We start from the raw sequence: 27,732 nt of genomic DNA on the forward strand, positions 1-27,732 counted from the left end.
AGGAGCTCTTTTCTCGAGTTTTCTTGCGACGCGAAGACGACCCTCGGATCGATGCGGAGGACGCAGGCTGGAAGCCGAGAGATCCATTTAACATTTTAATTTTCACGCGACGAGCTTCTCGCCGGGCGTAAGAATTACGTAGGAATCTGTCGTTTTTTTTTTTTCGAACGTGGGTAAACGCGGTTCAACAAAATATACGCGACACAATATCGACGTAAATGTTATCGCATTCCGAATTCGGACTCATTATCTTGATAAGTTTGTCGTAATCAGCTGTTATCAGGAGTGACGCGGCACGCGTTTTCCCGCGTTTCTTGGGATTCTCACGGCATTCGAAGACTATAGCGGCGGCCGTCGCAGCCGGGAACGCGCATAGAAACATCACTTTAGAATCTCAGACTCCGAACTAATTGTTTGGAAACTGGCGCTCACTCTCGAATGTAATAATAAGTCGCAGGCGGTGTCGGCTATCGATTACGCTATCTATACCCGATATTTAAATATTTTGCAGCGGCGTGAGACGATAACAAAAGCGGCGTTGAATAAAGGTGCAGTTACGAATGAAACGGGGTTTCTACAATAAGCACGTATTTAACCAGTTATTACGTAACCGCGGTAAAAAGAAACGCTCGCGCACGCATTGAGTAATCATTAAAATTCTGAAAAGAAGACGAAGCGCGCGGGGGAGGGGAGGGGCTCCGCCATTAGAAAATTATTTTATTATAACGCTCCCTCGACTTTCTCTATTTTCCGTTATCCCGCGTAGCATGAAAAGTTTATGGCGTGAAATTTCTTAATGGATTGGCAAGGAGGGATTTATCATAAGCGAATGAAAATCTCTCTGGATGATTAATGGGGGAAAAATTCACCGCGAAATGGCGCTTGAAATTCGATCGAAAATTTTCTCAATCGATCCCGTTAGGTTTTTCTCTCTCTCTCTCTCTCTTTTTTTTTTTTTTTTTTTTTTTTATCTCGTTAGTCACACGCGTTCTTTAATACCATGCTTCATAAACGTCAAACGACGATCTCTGTAGCGAGACGGTCTCGCTTTCGGAAGACGTGCGCTACGTATGAATGCCCGGAGATCGATCGTTTTAAGCGCGTAGTCATGCGATTTTCTGGTTAACGATATCGGAACGAAGCTGACGGTGCACGGTGCGATCTAAAAAGAATTCTGCCCGAGAGCGCGAGATGGGAGAAATATATATCGCATTTAATATTCCCTTTATTTACACGGCGCTATTGACACCGTTAGATTTTATTCATTGCTCTTTCTCATTCACGTCACTCTCGACATGTTACATTTTATTCCGCGGCAGAGCATTAGCGGGGAGAAAATTATTTCTGCAAAGCTCTTTTGTGGTATAGATGAATTTAATCAAGCCAGGAAGCGAGTCTGCTTTTCATGCAACAAACGCGACGTTCTTTTTCAACATGAAATCTTTTCTCTTCTTTTACTCTTTTTCTTTCTTTTTTTTTTTTTATACCCAGTTTTTATACGCTGTCATTTTTCTTCCCGCGCGATGCTTTAATCATCTTTAGTGTTAATTTAACTTGAAAAGCGTGGCCCGCAAGTCATAAGTCCCGGGATTATTCGTGATGGTACACGGCACGGCTAAGGATTACGAGTGACAAGTGTAATCCGCAGTGTGCATTAACAGATGCATTTAATTTTGCTCGTACGCGGGGACAAATAGCCCGCTCTGCAAAAGAAAAACTTCTTGATTTCGCAAACATTTTATGTAACAATAACTCACACCGCTTGAAATGTCATTTAGTAATTACGCAGGAAAATGTTACAGCGTCACTTCAAATTGCATTATGCAACTGTTGTCCTTTTTTCTTGCTAGACACCCTAAAAATGAAACCCAAGAACGTTTATGCAGATATAAAAAAAAAACAAAACCTTCCTAGTATCGGTCGTCTTGTCACTATCTAGCGCGGACCATGTTATCTAAATAGATATCTTTTTTTTCGCCGCGCACTTGTTTACTGTTGTGAAGCTGATCTTACGCTACGCTCGCTCGACTGCCGAATTCGCCGGGCAAACCGGTTCTCACCGCCCACCGCCCGCGCGTCCTCCACCTTGCGAGCTTAGAAACGCGAGGCCTGCTGGCCAGATGTCAACATCTTTTTTCGATAATGCATCTTTTTAAATCCTTAGAATCCGCGATTGCGTCGGGCTGCGAGCAACTCGCAATCCGAGATCTCGGCGTTAATTCATCAGATTCGCTCGCGACGGAGAATCGGTCGATTGAAACTCGAGATCTAATCTTACGGCAATCGGAACAGATACGCGAGTCTAGACGGTAAGTTGAGTACCCAACGTGCTGTAGGGTAGTAAGGGGCGGACATCCTCCGCGTGTGAATGCACCGGCGACGCGACGGTTCTATTATTACCGCACGTGCCGTTGTACCGGCAGATATCCGCTACGCGCGCGCTCGATACGGCTCCATACATGAATGACCGCGATATTTACTCGCCTTTAACATTCACCCTGTATATTTAATACCCGTTGAAGGCACTCCAAGCGAATGACATTAATTCTTACTAAAATACACGGCGCGCACTTATCGCGGAACGTACGTGACGACCTGCGCGTCATCGGGACGCTTAGCGGATTATATCGGCGTCAAGGTGCACCGCATGGGGCTACTATTTTTGCCGGGGTTCGAAATAAAGCGAATGACGTCCAATTTATCGCGTTCTATCGTAATTCTCTCTCGTCGATAATTTTTCATTATTTCGGGTATTTTTAATTTTCCACGTCCCCGTCGAAAGCGGAGTGGAAAAGAGTTTTATTTTCGTTAATTTTGTTTTTATTAGATCAAGTAAAAGTTGCTTGTCGCTATAATAATCATTTGTAAATTCTGCGACGTAAATCTCGAACTGTAAAGATGAAATTGAGGAAGCTCGTTTCGCTCTCTGTTATTTCTCGTCGGGGCATACTTGCGAAATTTTTTTACTTTTCTTTTTTACTTTTGACATTGTTAGAATTGTTACACACGAAAATTGGCAACGATGAGCCTCTGTCTGTCGAGTAGATTTGGATAGTGACGGCCAAGAAATGCGTTTATGACTGTGCATGCCAACCTAAGTAATCTCTCGAAGTTCACAGAGATGAACAATGTTGCTGTTTCACGTGGAAAGCCACGTGTGCTTGAATAAATCTAGAAGTTTTCTAGATGATTTTTTCATAATTTTATCTTTCTTTTTTTTTCTTTTTACCTCGGACTCATGAATTGAATTTACATAAATTAAATGCAAAGTATATCTCATTTTTTAAATTCTCTCCCTTTAATGAGATGATTAATTCAACAATAACCTGCTCAGGTATTTGAATAATGTTTGTGTCTCTTAAGCAAATAAGAATTAAAAATGCATATCGCATTTAAACGTTTCAAAAGATTAATTCTTTGCAGTATCGCAATTAAAAATCTTCATCACCCCTTGTCTAATGTCTCAGGAATACATTTTTAAGTAATTATAATTAAATTTTGAAAGTTTGAAAATTAGATATTAGTAGGATATATTTCTTAAGTGGAAGAAATTTGAAAAATAAATTTTACATATACGCGCTAAAAAGATATTGTCTCCCTAGTGGTTTGTAGCTCAACAAAATTTCTCTCTCTCGCTTTTTATTTCACGGCGTATCATGACACGGTCTCAAATGGTTCCGAACAAAACCCATCCAATTTTAAGCCGCGATTCCTTCAAGATCTCCTGTTGCTACGAACCCGGGGATCTCGAAAACAAATTCCTTCGCTCGGGCGAACTGAGAAAATGAGAAAATCGTATTGGACTTTAAACCAAGGTGACCAGATCTTTAGATTGCAATAAAACCGAGGTCAACGCAAGATATATCTCACCTATCCCGTATTATGAACGTACCTAAAAATAATTTTAGATCTTCGCCGCGCGACAACGCTTTTTTTTTTACGTTTTCCGAAAGAAATAAAATGTGCAGTACTCTTTCAAGTGCAGGATACATCTTTTTTTTTTTCCCCCGTGGGTTATTAATAATATTTTTTTAACAATTTTTTTTCTCTTTCTTTTACGCGGCGATTTAACGTAAATTAATTTTTCTTCTCGAGCAAAGTCATCCAACGATGATGGAGTCTCTGAATTAAATTTCTTAGATAAAATCGATCGATCTTCCACTACAAGTACGAAAGCTCGGTGAAAAAGCGAGGCACATTAGAGCATTGAATGTGCATCGGGCCATTATCTAAAAGCCGTCGGCTTCTGGACCCTTAGTTGAAACCGCGTACACGTCCGTTACTTTGACACGGAGGTGGTCTGCCGTGAGACTCGCCTTATTGAAAGAGAGGCAAAGAGAGTTGGGCCGCTCGTTGCAGAAATAATCCTATCGATTCGCCTTCCGGAAGAAGCCACGCCGGTACGGTCGGGCTCGCACGGGGGCTGCGAGCGAAAGCGGGCGTGTAAATCCGGGGTGGTGGCGCGTCGTGGGCGCGAGCGGGATGCGATCATCCCCTAAAACGACAGCTTTAATATCGTCGCGGATGTGTTTGTGCGCGCAGGAGGAGCAGGCGGCAGCGGACGAGCGGGAGGTTTAAAAGCCGAGGAACGTGTCGTGCTGGAGAACGACACGCTTAACGTCGTTGCCGTCGTCGCTGTCACCGACGGGAGCAGACGAGGAAGAGAGCGCGCGCTCTCTCGCATTCGGCGAGGACGGACCGGCAGGAAGCAGCGCGACGAGGATGAGGCAGGTAGTCGTGCTGGAGCCGGCGGGCAGCGTCCTGGTCATTAGACAGACCTCTCTAGGTGGCGGCGGCGTCGCCGCCACCGGGAACGTCAATTCCAGCCCGACGGGCACGAACGATGCCCACGCCTTGGTCAATCACGCCGCCGTCTCCACGATCGCCTCCAGCGATCACAACCAGAACAGGATAGTCGTGGTGCGCTCATCTACCTCGTCCACCTGCATGACCAGCTCGGTGAGAACGACGCTCGACCTTTACACATGCTTAATCGACGAACCGCGAGTTATAGTGCCGCTGCGAAGGGCCGGAAGGGGGTGGTTTATCTTGTTCAGGGACCCTTGCCCATGTTTACTTTACGAGTCTGTTACAACATAGATTCCGGTTACTAACCAAGCTGGAAATTGAATCCGTTATGCCGGGGTCCGTTTTACTTTCGCGAGTCAACGCTCTCGGGATAACAGCTTGCGGCATAGAATTACAGAGATTAATTCGATCTTTGAATGGACCGTTACCGAGATTGCGTCTAAGAATTTTGGTTCAGCAAGTAGTTGTCGTTGAATGAACCTTCGGTCGCGCGTTTTCCCCGCGAGAAATATCGCTTTAAAAAATTTGCATCGAGTACGAGACGAGTCTGCTTCCGAAATATGTATAACGTTGAAATCCAATACGGGACTTTAAATCGGGCAATTAATTCTCATTCGTGAGAGACTGTTATTTGGTGAATTGTCTGTCGATGCTACTTCGATTTAACTACCACATTCAACATGAAAGTCGTATTAGGAAAGTTCCTGCGAAAAACGTGTCGGCGGTAAAAGGTCAAATGATCGCTGGAAACGCGGGGGAAGAAAGCGCGGGACGGGCTGTCTCGTTTTCTCCGTTGGTGTACAACAGATGTCTTCGAGAGAGATCCCAGTTAGTCTCGCAACGAAGTACTTACAGAATAAAAGACTTGCCTTTCCAGCCGGTGCCGCGCGAGAGAAAAAAAACCTTCTCCGCCGCCTATATAGCTTTACAATACGAAACGAGACAACTTCAATTATAGCCGGGAATGGGTGGCAGGTGGTACCACGAGCCTCGCCTCGTTCCGATGTAAAGGGTTAAAGAGGATAGATCGCTGCTCGTCGCGAAGGACGTTCTATCGCGACTCGGTGTCGCGATTTTACGCAATTTCTACATTATTTTTAATTTTTTTTTTCTTATTTTACAGTTATTTGCAAAAATCGATTAACGTTTAAAATTCTAACGCGCTTCTTTCATTCGCTTTTAACATAACTTCCTCGGTCTTTTTCTTATCAAAGTTAATGCATCTTCGAGAAGAGCGTTTTATATTTGTCTTTTCATTACGCTCGCGAGCCTTTCTCATACTACACGCAATTGTTCCAAATAAGTTTATTGACCGGAACATCCTTATCTTAATGTTTCCTTTTTATATCGATGAAAGGCCGCAGTTTACGATCGCTTTGTGCTCTGTTTAGGCCGACAATCACGCATCGACCAACGGCAACGGCAACATCAACGTTAACGCGAACATTAACGGGAACCCGGGTGGCATCGGCTGCAAGCCACCGTCGAAGACTGTAATTGGTGCCTGCAAGCCGAATGAAAGGAACGATCATCTACGGAACGAGCACAAAAATCAGGAGGGAGTCAACAGCAATGAAACGAACTCTGCCGTTGGATGTCGTCCAAGGGCGAGCAAGGAGGCCGCTCACGAGAACGTCGCCTGCGACAGGAAGCTCGATGGCGCGGATTCCATCTCCCGTGAGTACTTCCGCCATTACTTATCTACACCTTTGACAACTCGAGCGATCGCCTCGTAAATTATTTACCGCGCATCTGGTTTAGACGTACGATACGCGCCCGTATCTTCGGTATGACGAATGTCGAGGCTAGATTAATATTATCGGCACGAGGACCACCGACAACGTCGGTTCCCCGTCACTGACATTCGCGACGAAATATTAGACGGTTAAACGAGCTGTCCTTTGACGTAAAGATAAAATTGCCTACGTCAAAGAAGACGAGGGGGAAAGAAAAAAAATTTCTTTTTAATTTTAATTGCCTTAAACGGAGGCACGAGTTCCTTATTGCATATCAGCATCAATGTCGCGGGAGTTCTTCGTGATTGTTGCGCAGTTCGGGAAAAGTTTTCGGGCTCGCCTGTCCGAGGCAGCTTTAAGTAGTTCTCGAAAATTATGGCGCTCTCGCACGAAGAGAGCTAAACGGAGGAGCGGACGGTGAATTAGTCCCCGCGTAGAGACTCGAAGAAAATCGCAATGAAGTTTTAAAACAAACCACGGTGTTTTAAAGCGAACGGTTACACCGCCGCGCCACGAACGCCGGGGGTGGCACCGGAACGCCGAGAGAAGCCTGACCGAAGTTTCCACTCGTCACGATGGAGACGGAAACTGCACACAAACTGCGGCCCGAGTTTCGCACGAAATGACTTTCCGGGCCCGTAAACCACGCGATTAGCACCACCGAGTGGCTGAGAAAACGACCAACTATCGGTCCTGCGACTTTTACAGTTTGTGTATTTCTGTACAAACTGTTCTATACGCTGAATATCGTATCAAGTATTAATAAAATGGCCCGCGCTTTGTTATTACCTAGTATTATTAAAACTACAGATTTTTAATATTTAGATGTCTGAAATACGGAAAATTGATACGTATCTTGCGTACACGTGGGAAATCCGTGTGCGCTGTTAATGGTACAACGGTATTACACAATATTGCAACATTTTTCCACATAATCGAATTATTACACTTTTTATACCTTGCTAAATTGTTTCATGCAGCTGCAAATGAATTTAGTTAGTTGTTGTACATCGGAAAATAATAGTCCATATACAACTGTTACACGTTGATCCCCGATAATACGCAATGTCGATACGATACTTTTTGCACGATACGCCGCCGCGTGTGCCGATAGCTCGGTAATAAAAACAAAATGTAGTTGAAAGCCGAACGCCGGGAGCGAATATCCACAATTCGCCGAGTGGGATTACTCCTTTCTCATTTCTGAGGGGCTGCGAAAACAGAAATGATCAATATGCGCCGGGGGCCCGTTCTATGAAGGAGATCTGAAGCTTCTCATTCCTAAATCGTCCTACTTATCGTCGTTTTTCGTGAATCGCGCGATCTCTCTTCAAGTGGAAATTATCGATCTGCATTACGAAGAGCACGTGAAAGGAACGGCAGTGGCGAATGCGATCCGAGAAATATAATTTCGGAAAGGGAAATAATTTCGCGGCGAGAACGCGTCTCGCTTTGTCGTGCAATTTAATTACTAATTTCGCCAATTAGCTTTTACCTTCCCGGGCGGATATTATATATCGAAACTTTTGCCGCTCCCTCGCGCGGAGATGCGTGGGAGATAGCTTGTACAATCGTAAACTTCCCAACGTGGGATTTCCATTAAGGTTTCCCATCACTTTTCCCGCGAGTACAAGTTTTCTCGCGTACAAATTCCGCCGTGTTTCCCCGGTATTTGCATTTTGGAAACCTTGCCCGACCTCGCCCGCACCCTTCCGCGCCCGTCTATTCCGCCGTGGAAAGAGGTTTCGACTCATTTCCAGGATTGGTTGTATGCGCAACGCAAAGATGCACATGCACACCGATTCGCGTGGCATATGCATAGCCACCGGGCGATGCAGGCGCAGCCGGTTTCTCTATTCTCCGTGCAACCCCATAATGGGCATTCGTGCGTGAATCCGATTCTGAATATAAATAGAAAGAACGGGTTATGTGCGCCGCGGAAAAAAGGACGGGGTGAAAAGGGAAAAGGAAGCGCCGTGGAAAATATTACCGTTTGATGTGCGGAAGTACAAGACGTGGACCAGCACTAAAACGCGTCATCGCACAAATTTCGAGATGACAGTTTTTTTTACGAGCGCCGAGTTTTAACAACGTGGCGAAACTCGACGGCAGCTCCAGCCAGGGGGCAGTTAGCTGTGGTTGCGCAGCGTCGGAAAAGAAAAAAGAAAACCCGAACGCTTATTGCAACTTTACATTTAACGCGGTTAATACAAAGTTTGATCGGAATTTTAATTGAAAGTGTGGGCGAACCATTTACCCGAATGTCCGATACAAATCACGTTCGGCGTTATAAAAATAAATATTTCGATAGAAATTCGGTCGCCCGGTCAGATTAAAAATGTATTCTCGAAATAGCGATGAAATAGCGATGCTTTTTTTTCTTCCTTTAGCTGGATGAAAGTTCGTTGGAATTTATTCACTTAGAAAAAATAATCTGAAAATAGATATATAAATTATTTTAGTCGCCGGCATAATTGCAGCTACTTGTGCTAGCATGTTCCTTTATGTTTTTTTTTTTTCTGAAAATTAATGCAAATTATTTTTTGATGGTCCCTAATATTCTGACGTTTGATGAATGTGTAACCATTTGTTTTCTGTATCGCGACCCCGAAGTTTGTGACGCACGAGACCTTCTCTACCGTGCTTCTTATTTATTGTCGACCTTGCTATTTATCGTTGGTGTCACATAGGCCGAGAAAGTTTCTCTCAGAACGTATGGTTTTCCGATCGCGAGCAGACCTTAACCCTTCGCAGTTCACATAACACCTTTTTCTTGTTCATTTAAATGATGATTAACATCTTTGCAGCTGCAAAATATTCGAATCCCACGTCCATTAAATTAACGTTATTATTTCCATAGAATATCTCTCGTTTATTATTAACAGCTATTTTATCATCGAAAAAATTGCAGGATTACGTGTTTTATAAAAATAGCAAAACTTTTTATCAATGATGTTAAAGTAAGAATTGATTTTATTTTTAATAATTACAAAATTTATATTACTTAGTGATAAAAATAGGTGACAATAAAATTATTAAAAAATAGAAGATATAATAGTTGACATAAATTCGGTAGGATTACAATGTAATTACAATAACGCAAACTGGCGTAAGGGCAAACTTTCCGAGCATTCTAGCTGCGCTTTCCTTATGACCACCTCGAGCAAGGGGGTGGTTCTTCCTTATCGACGCAAAATTTCATTCCCGGAATCTCTCGCGTCGTCGCTTCGGGAGAGACACCGGCATCGTAACGCTTCATTCGAGTTTCCAAAGAAGTGCACCCCGGCAGGAAAGTACCCCCGGCGACACTTGGGTAATTTTTAGTTCCGGCAATATCCACCAGAGCGGCGATTGTGCGGCCTCCAACTATTCCAACCCCCGTTCGTGCACCCTTATCATCGCCACCCTCTCGCTTCGGCAACTTCTCTTATCCACGTGACTTAACGTCCATGCTCTAGCCTATCCCGTTTCTATCCCGACCTATCCGATTACCTATTTGGTGACTGGACTCGGTATCGACCTCCTGGCGAAAAGAGCGGATCTTTCTACGCAGAAAAGCTTGCTTCCGGCTTAATCCAGACGCCTTTCGTCGTTGCCTACTTTTGATCTCTCCGTGTCTTGCGCAAGACTTTAATCCGACGTTTCTCGTTCAAGGATGAAATCTGATAAGCTCGGCTCATAGAACGAAAGTCTTGCCGCGGCTTGGCAAGAAGTGTACCGAACTCATTCGGCGAATCCGGGCTTGAGTTCCTTCGGACCTGGCAATCTTATTGATTGTCTTACTTCTCCTGTCGTGACGTTCTCTCTCTCTTCGTCTCTCCCTTCGCTTTTACCTCTTTCTTTCTCGCTCTCCACCCCCTTCTACAATCCTCTCTCATAAACCGACAACCTTCTCTATCCATTTGCTTCTTTCTCTCGCTTTCTCTTACCATCGCGCCCGCTACCACATTGATGGCGAGCTATCGCCGACGACTAACGACTGGCAACTTACGTGTCCGGCTTCGGTCTCTTCTCACGAAAAAACGTCGGGATGAGGAACTGCCTACGTGACGCGCAAAGAGGGGAAAAGTCAAGGGAACGCGGGAGGGGGGGGGAGGGAGAGGGTGGAAGATAAAGAGAGATGACAAGGATTGAAGAAGGAAACGATGAACGGGAATTGCGAACGGGTGGTTGGACACGAGCCTCCGAACACCGACATTCTATTTAAAGCTACGCGGGGTGGTAGCAGAACTAGCTTGCTGACTGGTAATTTACGAGCTTTTACCAAAAAGTTGGACACCTCGGGGATGGCTCCACACTTTGACACGTGACCCACTTTATTGGGTTACGTAATTGATCGCCCTGGCGTCTGCCTCGCGTTAACGCGACTTCCTTTTCCCCCTTCGACTCTTTGTCCCCTCGTGATCCGGGCCTTTCCTCTTTCTCGTCTTGCGCTATTCTTTCGCGACCCTTTCCGGCCAACCCCAACAAAAAGCCTGCAAAAATACCCCTGCCATCCGCGACCGTTCCGAGGGTTAACATATGAACCGTACGTCTTACTACTGTTTCAAAAAAACTGAGGGAAGATAGATATTGAGACATGGGTAAAAAATAATGTAATCTATGAGAGAATTATACGTTTAAGTTCGGGCTTGAATATATATTTTTCTTCACTTGTCCTTTCTGAGAATAGACAGCGCGATAAATTAATGAAATCCGTGACGTGAGAATAATTTGACAATTATCAAATATATGACGCTCTATGATTTATTTCGATTTTTTTTCTTTTCTTTTTTTTAGAATAAAAATTGTAACGATCGTTAATCAACGAGAGTACCTCACAATTATATTATTTCAGAGAATTATTAGACGATAATTATATCGAAAGAAATTAAAAATTTAAAGCAAATTATTTTATACACGACTATATAACGCGACATAAAATTATAATGTGTTTATCACAGTCATTTGTTGAATTAATTTACTTTTAGAATATTAATTTATATTTTATGAGCATTGGTTATGACAACGAATTAATTACAGTAATTATTAAAATCTTAACCGGCCGTGTTTCTATTATCCGGCCGGAGTTCATTAATAGCTAGCGTTATCAGTGTCGGACGATATACTAGAACGCCGAGCGTATTGTTCGCGTTAAGCTGAAGTGTCGTTTCCAGAATTTAGCGACATGCGATCGGAGAGACCCATTTACTCGTTCCTGCGCATCTAATTCATCATAGTTCAGCCATTAAGCTGGGTGCCGCGGCTTTTCTCGCGCCGCGGGTGTTGTTCGTCCGAAGTCGCGAGTCAAATGCGAATGGAAGGCGTGTCGAAAAATAATAAGAGACGCGAATAAATTAGCAGCAAAAAGGCGCACGCCACTAATTGTTATGCGTAACCCCACCTTCGTCGCATGGTAACGATCATTCGGGCCGTCGATAAAGGGTTGCGTGTACGCCTCCGGTATTAAGGTAAACCCTTTAAGACCGTACGTGACGAGATCACTGTAGCCTTTCGCAACCGCGAACCCAACGCCGCGATACCATCTCCAGCGATCGCGAACCGGCAATCGTACTCGTGACATTCTAATTTATTTTGAATTTATTCCTCGCGCACGCCGCATTTGAATATGCCCTCACCGCCGTTCCCGCTGCTGATAAATGAAGATTGATTTATTAGCGATTTAACGAAAAATCGATCCCGAGGGATAAAAACGTCAACGGGAAGATATTTATTTCGTTCGTTTATACGTCATGCAAATCCTCTGTGGACGAGCATGGGAGCTCTGACGTGAAGAATTTCGGCCGTGGCATTCTCGTTGCACCGTGCGCGTTCATAGCCTCGCAACAAAAAGATCGGCGTGCGCATGAATATGTATGTTTCCTAAACTATTTCGGTTACTTTGGAGCTATTTAGAGGCGCGGTATGTGGGGCCACGAAGGAAATGGCTTCGGAGAAAGAGAGAGCGAAATAGCGAATCGGCTTATAGAACATTTAAGGGGAGATTCTAGATTGTTGGGAAGCTTATTTGCTAACACAAATGATAGGGCTAATTGTCGCGATTACGTCTTGGCATACGCAATTAATCAAATTGCATGCTATTGATTTGTTTGCACTCCCGCCTGGTGCACAAACGACACCGCGGTTTATAACTCTTATTCCGCGCTGCGAAACGGCATAAATTTTTACGTAAACGTTTATTTATGAATTTTATTTTTGAGTTTAAAATATGAATAATAACGGAGGCATTATGAAAACATAAAATCTGGGGGGAGGGAATCGATTGTTTTATATAGATTAAACAATTCGTTTTTGCATGCAATAAAAGTTTGCTGCATCAACGACAGACTGCTGGCAGATTTATTCGCATTCGCGGCTCGGATGTTCAATAACGTTACACGTCACGTTTCCGAGGTGAAGTATCGTCGCGTGAGAACGAGAGATTTCGGCGGTAACGGCATTTTTTGACTATATGCAATGACAAATTGCATTACTTAAATGTTTGTCGTGTTGGTCGCACGTGGAGCAGTAACTCGGTTTATTACAAAAATAATCTGGATAGTTTAAATAATAAAAAAGACCGCTGGAAATTCCTTGGCGCCTCGCGAGAATTGAACTTTTAATCGTGCCTCTCCAAACAATTATACGCTTTTATTTGCAAGAAAAAAAGAAAAAAATAAATTAATAAAAAAAAAAAAAAAAGAAAGCATATAAAAATTATTAACTTGATTGAAAATTATTAAAGTATAGTTATACGTGAAGGGAACACGCTTCCCATAAATGTGCAGCTAAATTTGATAACGTCCCCCGACGCAATTTTTATACGAATGCTTTTTTTCCCCTGCCGCCTAAATCATGACAGATGATAGAGAATTATTGCTCCGCCATGTACATCGTCGCTTTACTTCGGCCGTGCCGTTGTTTTTGCCGTGGAAACGTCAGTCCCCGTTGCCGTTTGCGAAACCCGCGGGCGTTTTTGTATCGCGGGCTTCCCATAAATCAGAGCGAAACAAAATGGGCTATACGTAACGCTTCGTTTCGACGGCCGGAGCTGCGGCGAGGCGCGAGTGAACTCGGCACGGACCCAAAAATTAGTTGGCGGATCGGCTCCAAGGAGCACAATCGTAATCATTTCTGACCATATGTCGGATGGAGTTAGAAATCATCTCGCACGTGCGTTCCACTTCCGCTTACGTGGTCCGCGGCCAGCGGTACGTGTGTAATCGCGAATGATGCATGTAAGCTTAATGCGTGTTTACTTTGTAAACAGTTAAACCGTCAGCAGTGGCGATTTAACAGTGCGCGACGTGGACAGTGGCAGTCGGACCACTGCGAGGGGTCACGTTTGTGAGATAAACATGTTTTTACCGCGACGCGGATAATATTGTGTGTTGAACTTTCAACAAATTTCATCGATAATCATATCTACGGCGGGCGTGATTTTCCAATTTGTCGAAAACGCGATCGGAAAAATTATCAAGTTTGCGTGAGGGTGGATAACGCGTGGCTCCGCGAACGAAACAAAGCCGCGGGTGACGAGAACGCACGGGGTAGATTGGATTGCAATGGTGCATCGGAATCTCGACGTGGTACTCGCGGAAGCGAAATCGGGGCTGACCTCGAGCTTACGGCGAGTACTGGAAAGCCGGCACCGCGCGAGCTTGTTTCATTTTCAGGCGTCACGAAATTACCAGGCCGCGGATAAATTACGAGCTTAACGCGACAGAAGCCGCGCTCGCGTTCACGATCGGAAACTATTTGGACCAGAAGCGAATCTGTAATCGAAATTCAAACTTCGAATACCCCGGCCGTCAAGCGATCAGCGTGAAATAACTTCGTGCGGAAACATTTCCGATCTTGTTTTTTGCACGGATGAAATAGCGGGACAAGTAAAAATTAAGCAAGCGCAAAATGGATGCTGTGGATAATTTATTTTGCTCCCAGCGGCATTTCAGATTAATTGAGTGTCTTAAATAAAAATTCTTACATAAAGAAATTAATAAATTAATAAAAAAAAAAAAGAACACGGTGCTATTTGTAGGTATCATCGATTTTTATTTTCCGAGCGATTATGTTCGCGGTAAGAATTGACGGGAAGCGTTTGTTAATATTTGCATCCAAAGTACCGAGTGCACATGCACGCATACTCTTAGGTCGTGCTTGCCAATTTAGCGAGGCTCTAAAGTTACGTGCCCGCCATACCGGCGCGCTTAAATCCATATAAATACCCAGGCTCATGAATCTATCCATTAATCAGATTGGCGATAGGGGCTCGACGCCTGAGTGATTTCCACCCCCTCGTTGCCACCCCGGATGTTTCTTTTTTCTTCCGCGAGCCTCTTCGCAGGAATGCCCTCAGCATGACTGGCTCCAGAGGTCACTAGAAGGTGGCAGCACTTCCATTAAAATTCGACACGAACCTTCTGCGAGAATCCGACGTGTTCTATATATACGTACGTGTATACATAAAAGTATATATGTGTACACGTATAGTATACACCCTGAGGTACCAGTCGTGCTGAAAACGTACGACCCCCGGTGGCACCAGCGAGTGCACGGATTCATGTGTATAGGTGCGAAAGTCGGAGGAGGACTTGGCCTGCGTTTCGTGGATTGTGAGAGGAATATCGTTTAGTCCTGCCATCCTGCCCACCCCCTTAGCGGTTCTGAGGACGTGTACGGAAGTGCCGGAGCCAATTTCGATTGCTCGTTGTGGCTCCTGCTGCTTACGATGACGTTTCCAATGCCCGCTAACGAATCTTGGTAATTGCGCGAATCTATTTCCCCGGGTTCGGCCGCGGCGCTGCTTTTCAATCGGCGACCTAAATTCTTTTTACAGGACCTCCTTCGTTTTCACGACGAGTAACAATCGATTTGCACCTCTCCTCATTTGCAGCTGCCGTAAAATCCCTCGGCAGCTTCGGCGCCAGGCTTCTTTGACGGCCAAGTGCTGAGTTAGGGCTCCGTTGAAAAGAAACACTTTTAAAATTGGTCCCGGGATATCGGGCGCGTGTTGCGTAAGATGTTAACTTTCTTTTTACTCGCGAACCAGGAACGCCGGCTATTCCACGACTCGTTCCCGAATCGTCGGCCAATCGTTGCTCGATAGGTTTAAACTGTCCTCGCGATAAAACGCCGAATCGGTCGTTTCGGTGCGCTTCCGGCGCATTTACGATCGCGATATGAATAATGAATAATCTTGATGTGACTTTCCCGAACCGCGCACCGCCGTTCGGTTGGTCTCAAAGAATCACGCGGCTGTCTTTTAATACCGTGGCGAGGACAAAAGTTATCTCTATTGGCGAATTATTCTTGCAACCGCGGGAGACCGCTACATTGAACGAGTTTACGATTTTCGCGAGCTTGCATGCTAACGACGCTCTTCATACGGTTTGTCGTGCAGTCTTATCTATAGAATTGTGCAAAGTTTACCCTGCAAGGCAACTTGGCCGTGGCTGACATTACACGTTTCAACGCTCGTCCACGTGACGCGATCCTTTTGTTCCGCGTCCCGCCAGCTCTAAAGTTCCACAAATTAAGCTTATTAATAGCTAATTTTAATTGAGTTATATACAAAAATTCTTTCCCGGCAGATTTAAGTTTATAATAAATCGGCCAAGTTTCGCACACGATGCATATCGATCCTGTTTATTGCATGAATAATTCCATCTTTCAACACGTTCCACTTCGGGCCCGTGTAAATCGTTACTTTGCCATTTCCTCTTCCAAATCTAGGCGTATCGCGTTCAAGGTTACGCCCCGCATGCAAATTCGCGATTACTTCGCACAACTCTCGTCCATCTCCCGTGCGAAACCGCCGCGAATTTATCGGCACCGACGACGGTGAACACGGCGGGACGTACGAGCGTCGATTTGTCGACGGTGAGAATTATACGGAGCAGCGGCGGACCAAGTCCCGCGGAGGGTCGGACGATTATCTCACGGGGACCACCACGGCGTTCGATTTCCGCAACGGCAAACGAGTGATCCCCGAGCGCGGCTCTCCCGCCGCGTGCGTTACGCCTCGACATTAATTTGCATCCTCCGGCAATCCTTAATTTACAGCCCCAACGAGTTTTGTGGAAGTAGGTAGGCAACCAGCTGGGTAGCTAGGTAGGTAGGTAGGTAGGTAACGAACAGCACCATTGGTAGTTTCGCATAGGAATTGGCACGGTGGTGTACTCACACTGCAAAGCGTAAAAGTGGTAAGTAGATGTATGTACGCGAGAGAAGGCGAGAGAATGAGAAAGAGAGACAGGGGATGAGGATAACGGCGGGTGCAAGGAGGCGGATGGGAGGGTAGGTGGCGGCCGCGGGGTTGGCGAGGGTGAGATTCGACAGACACCGTGGACAGGGGCAGAGCTGGAGGCAGGGGTAAGGGCTGTGGCTGGGGTCGGATAGTCGGACCTGACCGGGAAGGAAGGAAAGAGAGAGAACGATCGCCCTCACAGGGTAGCGGGTGGTCGCCGGTAGGGGGCTGGTAGCGGCTGGAGGACTCCGGGACAGTGCATGGAGGGGGCCTTGCACGAGAGAGGGATGAAGAGCAGGGTGGAGTGGCGCGAGCGGAGGGACGGAGGTCGAGAGTCGAGGGCTGCCTCACTCTGCGGCTCCCGCCGCTCGGGAGCAGACACGCGGGGCCAAAAGACTAATTTGAACTATTTTATTAACAAAAACAAAAACATTACATATTTGTAAATAACACAACAACTGTAAACACGAAACAGCAACAACACATTTCTCCTAAGGACTCTCTTTAAATCTTACCTTACACCCGTAAGACGACCGTCTGTAAAAAGAAAGAAGGGAAAGGAAGAACGGAAAGAAGGAAGGAAGGAAGGAAGGAGGGAAGGAAGGAAGGAAGGCAGGCAGGCAGGCAGGCAGGAAGACGAAGTGAAAAAAAGCGCGCGCGGCCGGACAGAGTAAGAAACCGAGAGAGAGAGATAGAGAGAGCGAAAGCGGGAGAGAATAGGAGAAGGATAGAGCGGGACACGTACGACGAGGTAACTCCGGTTTTTCTCAATCAAAGTAGACCTGCAACACGAGCGTATACACAAGCAATACACAGCAAAGAAGAAACAGAAAAAAAATCGACAAATCATCTATTTTCTAAAGTTACTCCTCAGTCGGACTGGTGCGCGGCGCGGCAGAAGTGAAGAGAACGACGAGGCGAGAGTATTAACGCGAAAGAGAGAGAGAGAAAGGGAGAGAGAGAGAGAGAGAGAGAACGAGAGATAGAGAGAGAAAGAGAAAGAACGAGAAATCGAGAGGGAAAGAGGGATCGCGAAAGGCGAGATCGCAAAAGAGAGTACGCGTCGATTGCTACGGGACGGGATAATCGCATTTTAAGTTCTCTCTGTACTGTGTGACCCTTACATTATTTTGTCCCTCCGATGGGGACGGGTTCAGTGTTGTAACTTAGAATATAAGAAAACTAAAAAGAGCTCCGGACCGCACAATAAAAAAAATAGAAGGAGAGAAAACGCAGGAAGATCTGGGATTCTGGAAGAAAAGAGAATTCAGAAGTAGTGTGTGGTTTGTCACTGTGAACGTGTCCACTCTCAAGAAACGTTCTCCTGAACGAGAAGAGAGGACTGGAATCGCAAATAGCAATCAACGAGGGAGGAAGGAAACGTTCACGAAGAAGAACAGCTCCGAGCGTCGTAGAGATACAGTGGAGCTCCAATTTTTTATACTAGAAGAAGATACTAACAAAAAAAAAAAAAAGAAAAAAAACAGCGTGAAAGAGAGAGCGAAAGAGAGAGCGAGAGAAAGAGAAAGAAAGAGAGAGAGAGAGAGAGAAAGACTTGGGAGAATCAGGGAGAGTGCGAAAGGGAAGCGGAGGGATCGATCCTGTCCGTGTTTCCGCGTGCACTTCCACGTGTGTCTCTCGATACGACGAGAACTGCGAGAAACTTCAGTCTTGACCATTTGAGATCTCTCCGCGTCCAGAGACGAGATCCAGGAGTGTCGGAGTAACGAAACGGAAGAGCGACACGTTTGTGACACCGTCGATCGATATCCGGTCTCTAATAACATAATCCGGCTTGCGTGCACGCTCCTTTGGGGGATATGTCCTGCCGTTCCAGAGGGAGTCGTCGTCATCCGGGAGCGGAAACTTCGCAACGTCGAGGACAACGTCAATCCGAGTGCCGTCCTTGCGTCCTAGACTCTGCGGCCGGCAAGCTGTCCTGACAAAAAAAGGGCCACCCCCTCAGCTCGTCCCGATCGAAGCAGCGCGATCATCGACGAACAGCAGTCATATCAGATACACGATCATCCCCTAAGCACGCGGGCCCGTCGCGAACGAGGGTCTGCCCGGGGATGCCCGCCAGGGCCCAGCCACGCTCCCGTCTCGCGTACGTTCAAAGACGATGACGATCGGCCAAGACGATCGGTAAGATCCAAGCAGCGCGAACACGCGCCAGCATCACGGAAATGGCGGGCTACAATCATTCGAACCCACAGCGTGTCGTCTACCACGCAACCTACCCGACGCCCCTCGCCCCAAGTGAGTTTATCTGCTGTTTATGCACCCCTGCGTAGAGAACTTTGCGACATCTCGAACAGCACATTTTTGCTAGTCTGCCGTCACTCGCAACTTCTCGCGAGGGCTGGAGTTCATCTAACATCGTAGCGAAACAAAATTAGAGAAAAAGAGAGAGAGTTTAAATATCATTTTTGATTGCTTTTTTATTACGCTGAAAAGTTCAATTAATTTACAGGTTCCCGGGAAACGAGAGATTTCTTGCTTCATTTCCGTTTCTTTTATTTTGCTTGGTTAGATGTTAATTAAATGAGACTCGTCAACAATGCGTTTCTCCAAAGAATTTTATTTTATTTCAGTAAATTGGACGACGAAATGTATATGTAATTAATTTGTTCGTTTTGTATTTCCTATGCGATAATTTTTAATTAAATAACGTCGCAATGTTAAAGGTTTATAGGCGATTAAACTGTCACTTTTACGAAATTTGCCATAAGAAAATTTAAGAAATAGCGGTGACTGCATTTAAGTATCATACTTGTGATCGAAAGTTTAGTTAATGGCGCCTAGTTTCCGCGAGTTTCGCGAATCGATGAATATTACATAGACCAAAGATAGGCGAACAAAGCGTCATTAAATAAATATTTTATCCTCTCAGATAATTTCCGGCTTTAACTCTAGGCATTTCCGGCGAATGTTTCGCTAAAGACGGAATTTATTTTAAATTTGATCTAATTTGTCAGATTCCCGAGGAAGCTTTCGTTTGCGACGAACTACAGAATACACGTGCCGAAGTTCGCCGTGCGATATAACACGTTTACGTTTTTACGAATAGAAAAACTTGAGCGATCAACTTACTCTGACAGCTAATTAAAGCATAGCAAGATTATCATAAATTACACGATCGTACAAATTTTCTGACCGCATTCATGACTCAAGTTTAAATAGTTTTTGACGGCTTAGAAAAATATGCCCTGGTTCTGCCATCGTTTCTTGCCAGAACGCGGCAATCTTTTTCTCTGTCTGTTTTTTTTTTTTTTTTTTCCTTCCTCCTCTCTCTACGAATATTGCATGTGTAGGTGCGCGTGTGCATCCGTGAAAGAAAGTTTCTTCTTACGAAGGAACTATAACAAAAGTTGCATCAAACGAATGAATTTCGTTATCTCAAACTTTTACGGCCGCCTCGGTCGTATCGTTTCAATTTTACATAATGGATTGCATGAAGTATAGAAAGTGTTTGGTTACAATGACGCCGGGGATTTATGCCGCACTTCGGCATTTGTATTATAAAGGACGGCACTTCAGGAATGCGCGACGCATGATATTGCCGATGTATCATCACTGGGGAGAGCACAGATGTCCCGTGCGTAATATCAATAATATCGAGAGGAAACGCAAGCGCTTCGAAGCGGAAGCATTTTGTCAAGCAAATAGCCGGCTGCTTGATGTCCCGATGTACAGAAATGCTATTCTCGGATTCCAATAATTTAAGAGGGAGACGCAGCGTCGAATTCTCGCGATATTTATAGCGCGATGAATTATATTCACGGCGCGCAATAAATTTCTTTAAATCCTTCATTACTTTATTAATCTTTATTGAGCTGCTCTCGAGCTGTACGAACTGCAGTCAATTAACAATTCGCTCTCATCCTTGAAAAAGCTCCCTGCAATAATTCCGAGTAATTTTGCGAATTATTAACACCGTGCGCGAAATAAAAATGAATAATTGCAACGCTTTTCTTTTTCTTTTTTTTTTTTTTTTTAACTTCTTAAAATTGTTTAGGTTTTGCCGTTCGGCTGAGAAAGAAAGAAGTAATTGCGCGGAGGCATGCTAGAGTTCTCGGTAAAGGAATCTTTAGACCGTCGTCGATTTTTATTTCGCGCTCTAACGGGAGTAGGTGGTTCACGACACGTTCGCGGAAGGTGCAATCTATTACAAGTGCTATTTTATGGCGAGCGTGCATAATATACTTGGCTTAGATCGATGAAGCTTTTCGATCGGTTGTGTATAAACAGGCTTAATGACGTGCTACGTAACGTTAAAGCCACCAGCAATGTTCGCGATTGCGAACGCGGGCAGTCGCTAATGTTCACACGGTACAATAACGATTTCGCTCGTCGATCCGCTGCAAAAAATTGTCACGATTGATCAACACGCACGTCGGCGACATAAATTTAGATTCCCCGTTAAATAATGTAAGGGGCTGCGGAACAAATCGCCTCCGAAATTGATGTTTTCCACGATTCCACGTTTTCTCGCGCGAGAACGGCTATTAATTGAGATAATTTATCACGCAGATGGCGACCCGATAAAGCTTCCCGAAAATCTGGAAACCTTGCCACGAGCTGAACACTTTCCAACTCAGAGGCATCGATGGAACACCAACGAGGTAAGTCGCTCATCGCTTATTCGTTAAGCGCAAACTTTGAATTATCAGGTCAATAGAAAACACACACGTGTAACCTAAATATTCAAAGATCTGTCGATATTTGTCGATCGCACGACATCGTGTGTTAATGTCACGCTTTTAAATTGCAATTGCAACTGCACGTCGCGCAAATCGATACCAACTGGAGTAACTAAATATTTATCACGTGTAAACTGAAATCTAAAAATCTAAAAAATAACACTTTAACAGTAAAGAGGTAAAAATGAATCTGATACTTATGTGAAAAGCATATCTCAGATCGCACATACGTTACATACATTATATTTACATTTAACGTTAATTCAAGGAAATATTTTACTGACCAACGTTTGCGGGGCTACATTTCTTTCTTTCTTTTTTTTTTTTTTTTTTTTTAATTTAACGTTAAACCTTCAGAAGTTCAGACGTTCAAATATTGAGGGAAACTTTCTGCTAATCTGAACTATTACCTACCGTATAGTAATTCGAACGTGTAATATGCCGGGAATTTAACGGCGGACTGCATTTTGGAATGAAACGGGGCCAAAGTATCAAGTACCAATGTATCTTACGTATGGATGCACTTGCATTCTGGCTCGCGGAGCGCATCCCTCTTTGCAGCGGTCGCGTGCCCGGCCACGAATTCCGGCGCTAGAGGACCGATCCGATATTACCGGAATTCCGATGGACCATTCCGCGTGTCCCTTTTTTCCTGCTGTAAATTTTATCGTGACCTCGCCGAGACCGGAACCGGATATATACATTTACGCAAGACTACGGGAGTAAAGTGGGAAGGTAAATAACGCGCTCTCGTTCACGTTGGTTCGCGTCGCGGTTTAGGGAGAATAGATGCAGCCAATGCAGCCCCCGTTTGTGTGCAGCGTAACAGGGTCGACGTTAAAGGCAAAGCGGTTTGAATGGTCCTAGTGAAAATTTTAGGGGTCGCAAGTTTCGTGCTTAATTTATCACGTGCTTCACAATTTTAATGACATATTTTCTGACACGTTTAGAGTCTTCTCCGTAAATAAAACGCGCGTCAAATTATTTCGTTCCGGTCACTTCCCAATTTTTTTTATAGAAAAAAAAAAAAAGAAAAAAAAAATAGCTCCCGCTCGTAATAATATCCGAGTTGATTTCATAGACAGCTTTCATAATTAATGCATTGCTTATTCGTTTTTAATAATTTTTTTTTTACCCTCACCGTTGTATGAGATGCATGTCGCGAAGCATTGATTCCGAAAATTTTATCGGACAGCCTGAAGTATCGCGTGGAGAAGGAAGGGGGTGTGCTGTTTCAGCGTTTCGCCTGAGGAGGTGAAATTCCTGGTCACGACCCTGGCGATGTCGGTGTGTGCAACGGCGCGGCTCCAAGCCGGTGTGTGCAGCGCGTCGGCAAGGGTGCACGTACCCACACTCATGCGCTGCACACGTAGACCGGCTTGCACCGATGCAGTCCACACCGCTACACTCTGACCCAGGTCGGTCGGCCTCCGATCAATAGCTGGAGCCAGCGAGAGCTCGCAGCCGGCGGCGCTGAGCTTTTCAGTATCGCCGAACGAAACTCAATTGCGATCCCTGTGTGCGCGACGACTATCATTACAAACGATAAGTCGGTCGTCCCTCCCTTAGGCACCCCGTCACCGTTCACCGCACTTGTTACATTTCCGAATTGGCCTCCCTCCCTCCCCGATAAGTACCGGAAATTAAAAGTTCCTGGAGGGAGGAGTGTCGTCGGCGTCGCGACTTCCCGTAGAGTCTTCAGGTCTTGACGAAAAGAGCGGTGTCTCCTTTTCATCCTTCCTTCCTCCCGTGCAATTCTACTTCTCGCGCGCCCGGTCTCTCGCCGTTCGATTTTTGCTTTCGATGCAGTCGCTACCGCGTGCGACGAAAATTGACTTCTTATCTGGGGGATCTATTAAATTTCATATTGTCGCTGCAGCAATTTCGCCCTTATTCCGATTTTCGGCGCTCTTGTCGTCGCGGCACTTGATGAAATGGAAGCAAGATTGGCGGCATCGATTTTATAATATATAATCGCGGAGGTGCTGTCCGTTATCGAGAAGATATTTAAATGATATTCAAACGCGACGGACGCGGCACCGTGTGCATCGCTAATGAGGCCAACGGAGGCGGCGGCGGGGCCGAAACACTGTGTCACAGAGCTCGCCCTATCCGGTACGCCTATATTATCAAGTCCTTGGAGGTCCTAAACATTATCCTGAAACATTATCGATTGCGCGAGCCAACAAATTTGAGCTTTGTTGAAGAACTGAAATCACGCAAAGTGATTTATACCAATGTTGATACGCTCTCTGGAAATAGAACTGACAACTTCTTCTCCGGCTGACTATATTTGCAATCATCGATTAGATAGTTTACGTGAAGGCATGCCAATTTTACAGACTAACACTCCCAGAAAAATAATGAAATTTCTTTCTCCTTCTTCTTTCTTTCTTTTTTTTTTTTTTTTTTTTTTTTTTCTCCGCGGATATACCCATTCAACGATAGAATCTATCTCCTCTTGGAGTTTCGGAGTTATTTGAACGTTTGTGTTTCTATTGCCAGTCGGAGTTTCGTGGTGGAAAGACAGCCACGTCTATACGGAACCCCCCCTTTTTTTTTCTTTTTATTCGGCTTCTGTTCAATTTACAATTATATGCTTTTAATCTTTTAAACAATTATTAATTTAACGCTTTGTCGAAGATTTTAACTATACTGAACGGAACGTTATCGCGCTTTTAAAAGAAGAGATATGTTCGTCCATTCACCATCCAAAGCTTTCACCTTTTCCCGTTCGCCTAGATTCGCACGTTAAATCCGGCGCGGCGCGAGTTCAATCTTATTTACATTTGTCAATGTCCCGCCGGCGTTATTCCTCTGCACCTCGGGATTTATGGAGCCACTCGGCCCGGTCGATTCATTTTGCGCGCAAAAGCGGCTCGAGTCGCGAGAAAAAAGTTCGCGGACAGGTGACGGAGTAAATTTTCACGGTCTTGGAAAGTTTATAAATCCCCTGTGCACACTACCGTCTGGGCGAAATCCCCGCGACTTTCAGAAGAAATCTTCCTTCAACGTGATCTTGTTTTCTCGCGCGGCATTCCCTTCGCGACCCTCTCGTCTGCTTATTCTCGTCGCCGCTGCCATTTTTCACGCAAATTCCGACGGTATACGTGATCGTAAGTAGAGCTTACACTTCACACATCGAGGGTCCTTGTGCCTCGACAAGCCGCTTGCAATCAAAAACCGTCCCGAGGACGTCAGTGATTTATCGTTTCATTTGTCGTTCGCTCATTACAGCGCGCGTTCGCTACCTTGTTCCAAATCACTTTCAACGCGGGTACAAAGATCGCGAGAATTGAAGTACTGCTTGCAAGTAATTCAAGGTTACTTTTACACGCACGTTTTACGATTTGTTTGCCGTGCTTATCTCGATAGGTGCGAGTATTAAATGGATAAATGCCAGCTGCGTGCATCTCCATCCTATCGCGATAGCGATCCCACGTTAGCAAAATGTCTGCGAATTGCAATATATTCCGGGCAATTTGCGGAGTGAGCCATACTTTTAAATTACTTTAATTACAATCATAATTTTCGATGAAGCCGCACACTTTTGCAATACGCTCGTTTTATTTTACTATTTTTCTTGCAGAAAGTTTCGCGCCGTGCGGCATATTTTGCTCTTTTTCTTTTTTTTTTTTTTTTTTTCCATTTTGACGCCAATAATTTTACAAGATTTCTGACGTGGCGTCCCGTTCTTATTACCTTCGCCTGATGAAATCCCATTTGTACCGAAGCGGGGCAATGCTGAATACATACGTAGGAGGGGTGGTATTACAGTAATAAGTTTTAGCACATACCTACAGGCGGGCACATTTTGCACTTTTAGCATTCGTAATGTGCCTTAATGGCACTGATTTATTAAATAATCTCCTACTGCAGTGTTAAATGAGGATACCTAAGGATAAGAAGTCTCCTACTTTGCCTAATTTACTATCCTAATTTAACGCTGCAAATACTTCTGCGCAAATTGCAGCCGCACATAAATTTCCGAAGCTTTGTCGAGTCTTCGTTCTACGAGATACCTGTGATGATAATAAATTCATGGACGCATAACTCTTATTAAGTAAGTGTTAAACACCAAGGTCCCTTTGTTAATTAAACTTTAACAATATTGATCTAGTTTTTCTCCTCTTGTTACTTTCGACGGGAAATAACGCGCGCGGAACGCGCGCTCTGTAACGTCTAGTGTCTGTAAACGAAGATTGCTCTTAAAACAACAGTCACCTATTGATTACCGATTGTATGCAAGAATAGAAATGCGGTCGTTAAAACTCTGGAATTCGTGAAGGTGCCTTCGCGACGGCGGCCGTTATAATTAAGCACCGCTTTGGATCGCTTGCCGTGCACCTTTTAATTGAAAGACGTTTCCCGGAGAACCCATTATCCAAATACATCTTGCAGTTTGTTAATTATAGCCTCGTGGTTTTATTACTCAAGTCCCAGATTAACTTTAGGATAACTTTTGCATTTATATTGTTAGAGAGATGTTTAATCTCGCGCGTAACAATTACTCCAAAATTAATTATTAGATATTTCAAAGGAAACTTATGGTTACGGGTGCTTGTCAGTTTTCAAAGAATTAAAATGTACGGTAACGTATTTCATGTATCGTATCCTTGACAGTTTTTATATCTCAATAACTCAAAGCAAATCGTAAAATTTCAATACCGGTGCGTGGTAAAGATTGTACGGTAAGAACAGCCTTCGAAAACGAATAAATAAAGTCGTCGTGTGACTTGGAAAAGATTCGCTGATCCGGAAAGTTCGCAAGAGCCGTAATAACATAGACATACATCCGCATATGTACGTCGTCGAAAATTGCATTGCCCTCGATTCACGAAATCGCTTCATTGAGAATAGAGGCACGGCGTCTCGTATCCGGAATGCATCTCAGAAATTGTATACGGACACGTTTCGCATCGACATCTCGAAATGGCTTCCTCCCTGTCATTTCAGAAAAATTAACCAATTTCCTAAGTCTTTTGTGGAACACTGAATAGTCGCGGCAACACAATGTAGCCGCAGTCGATTCAACGACCAGCATCGATATTTCATTGGTGTTCTCCCGATTGTCGATATCGGGAGACAATGACGATAATGATTGCGGCGACCAATTAATTTGTTGCAATTGTGCGAAATGTCTTTCTTCCCACGAGGCCACACGAGCATATGTAAAATAAACGAATCAAATTATAAAATCGTAGTATTTTTTAAAGCTTTAAAATATCTATAAAAAAAAAAAGTTAAAATAATTGTTTAACAAGTAATGAAAAATAAATAGACTTGGCAAATAAATTCGGAGAGAAACGTGAGGTTATATTTTTACAACTTTTAATTATTTTAGTATTAAAAATATCAGTTTTATTTATTTCTATCTAAGCCATTTGAATTGTTGGAGAGGCTATAAATTTTAAGTAAAGGAAATTTATTTTAAATCTTCTTATCGATATGGTATCCAATATCAGAATCAAAACACTTTTTCTTTATCGAAGAGGTTCGATTTTATTTAAGACTTTCTCCGTTGGGAGTTACGATTTATCGGCAGAATTCCGATACTCACACGTGTGAGTTACGAATGTAGAAAAGACGAACTGTCTTCGTCTTCGGCGTCGAAAGGAGAGTCAATTTATTGCTCCTTTTGCATTCGTAAATCAGGTAGAACACATCTCTTCCGGTAGCACGTGAGACAGAGAGTGTCTCGTTTACGTACCCGTTAAGTCGAAGGAAGAAATCTATAGCCTCTCTCTTTCGTATTCCTAGAAGATCTATAAATTTGCGTGCTGGCCTTGCGTGATTTTAAAGTCCGAATGCGTGTGTCATAAAAGGCTACACATAAAAATAACAATATTTTATGCAAATCGCAAAAACTTTATTATGTGTGTTACCTTATATGACAGACAATTGTTTCATGAAAAAGAAGAAAAGTACGACGATGAGGTCTGGAAAAGAGGAAATAAAGCGAAAAATTTTATTGGGCATTAAAATAATTTGTTAAGAAAAAGGGCACGGTTCTGCATAAAATTTTAACGAAATATTGAAATATTTTGTATTACACGTGCATGCATACTTTTAGCATTTTTGTTAAATAATATTCGGTACGATTGAAAGCTGGACGTTTTACATGTAGGAATTTTTATGAACGGCGCACTTATTTGACAGTTAATTTTATTGGCAGCCAGTGATTATGTTTATGTTTTATGAACTTCTCTTGTCACGTACGCGTATAGAAAAATATTACGGGCTAAAATATTCCATG

The 27,732-nt window shown here is 44.2% G+C and overlaps 1 protein-coding gene across 6 annotated transcripts in view; it reads left to right on the forward strand.

Moving 5' to 3' along the window:
- Positions 1-27,732, forward strand: part of Camta (Calmodulin-binding transcription activator) — a 47,037-nt gene that overhangs the window by 2,694 nt on the left and 16,611 nt on the right. For 4 of the 6 annotated variants that reach the window (XM_070672366.1, XM_070672363.1, XM_070672361.1 and 1 more), the window contains exons 2-4: positions 4,543-4,959; positions 6,201-6,486; positions 21,307-21,398. In XM_070672366.1, the coding sequence (XP_070528467.1) occupies positions 4,723-4,959; positions 6,201-6,486; positions 21,307-21,398 (615 nt within the window). In that variant the 5' untranslated portion in view covers positions 4,543-4,722. Of the gene's footprint in view, positions 1-4,542; positions 4,960-6,200; positions 6,487-16,567; positions 19,033-21,306; positions 21,399-27,732 lie in introns of those variants that run through there. The other 2 variants (XM_070672364.1, XM_070672367.1) reach the window with 2 other exon arrangements.

The sequence above is a fragment of the Cardiocondyla obscurior genome, linkage group LG25, assembly GCF_019399895.1.
Source record: "Cardiocondyla obscurior isolate alpha-2009 linkage group LG25, Cobs3.1, whole genome shotgun sequence".
In the NCBI taxonomy this organism is placed as follows: Eukaryota; Metazoa; Arthropoda; class Insecta; order Hymenoptera; family Formicidae; genus Cardiocondyla; species Cardiocondyla obscurior.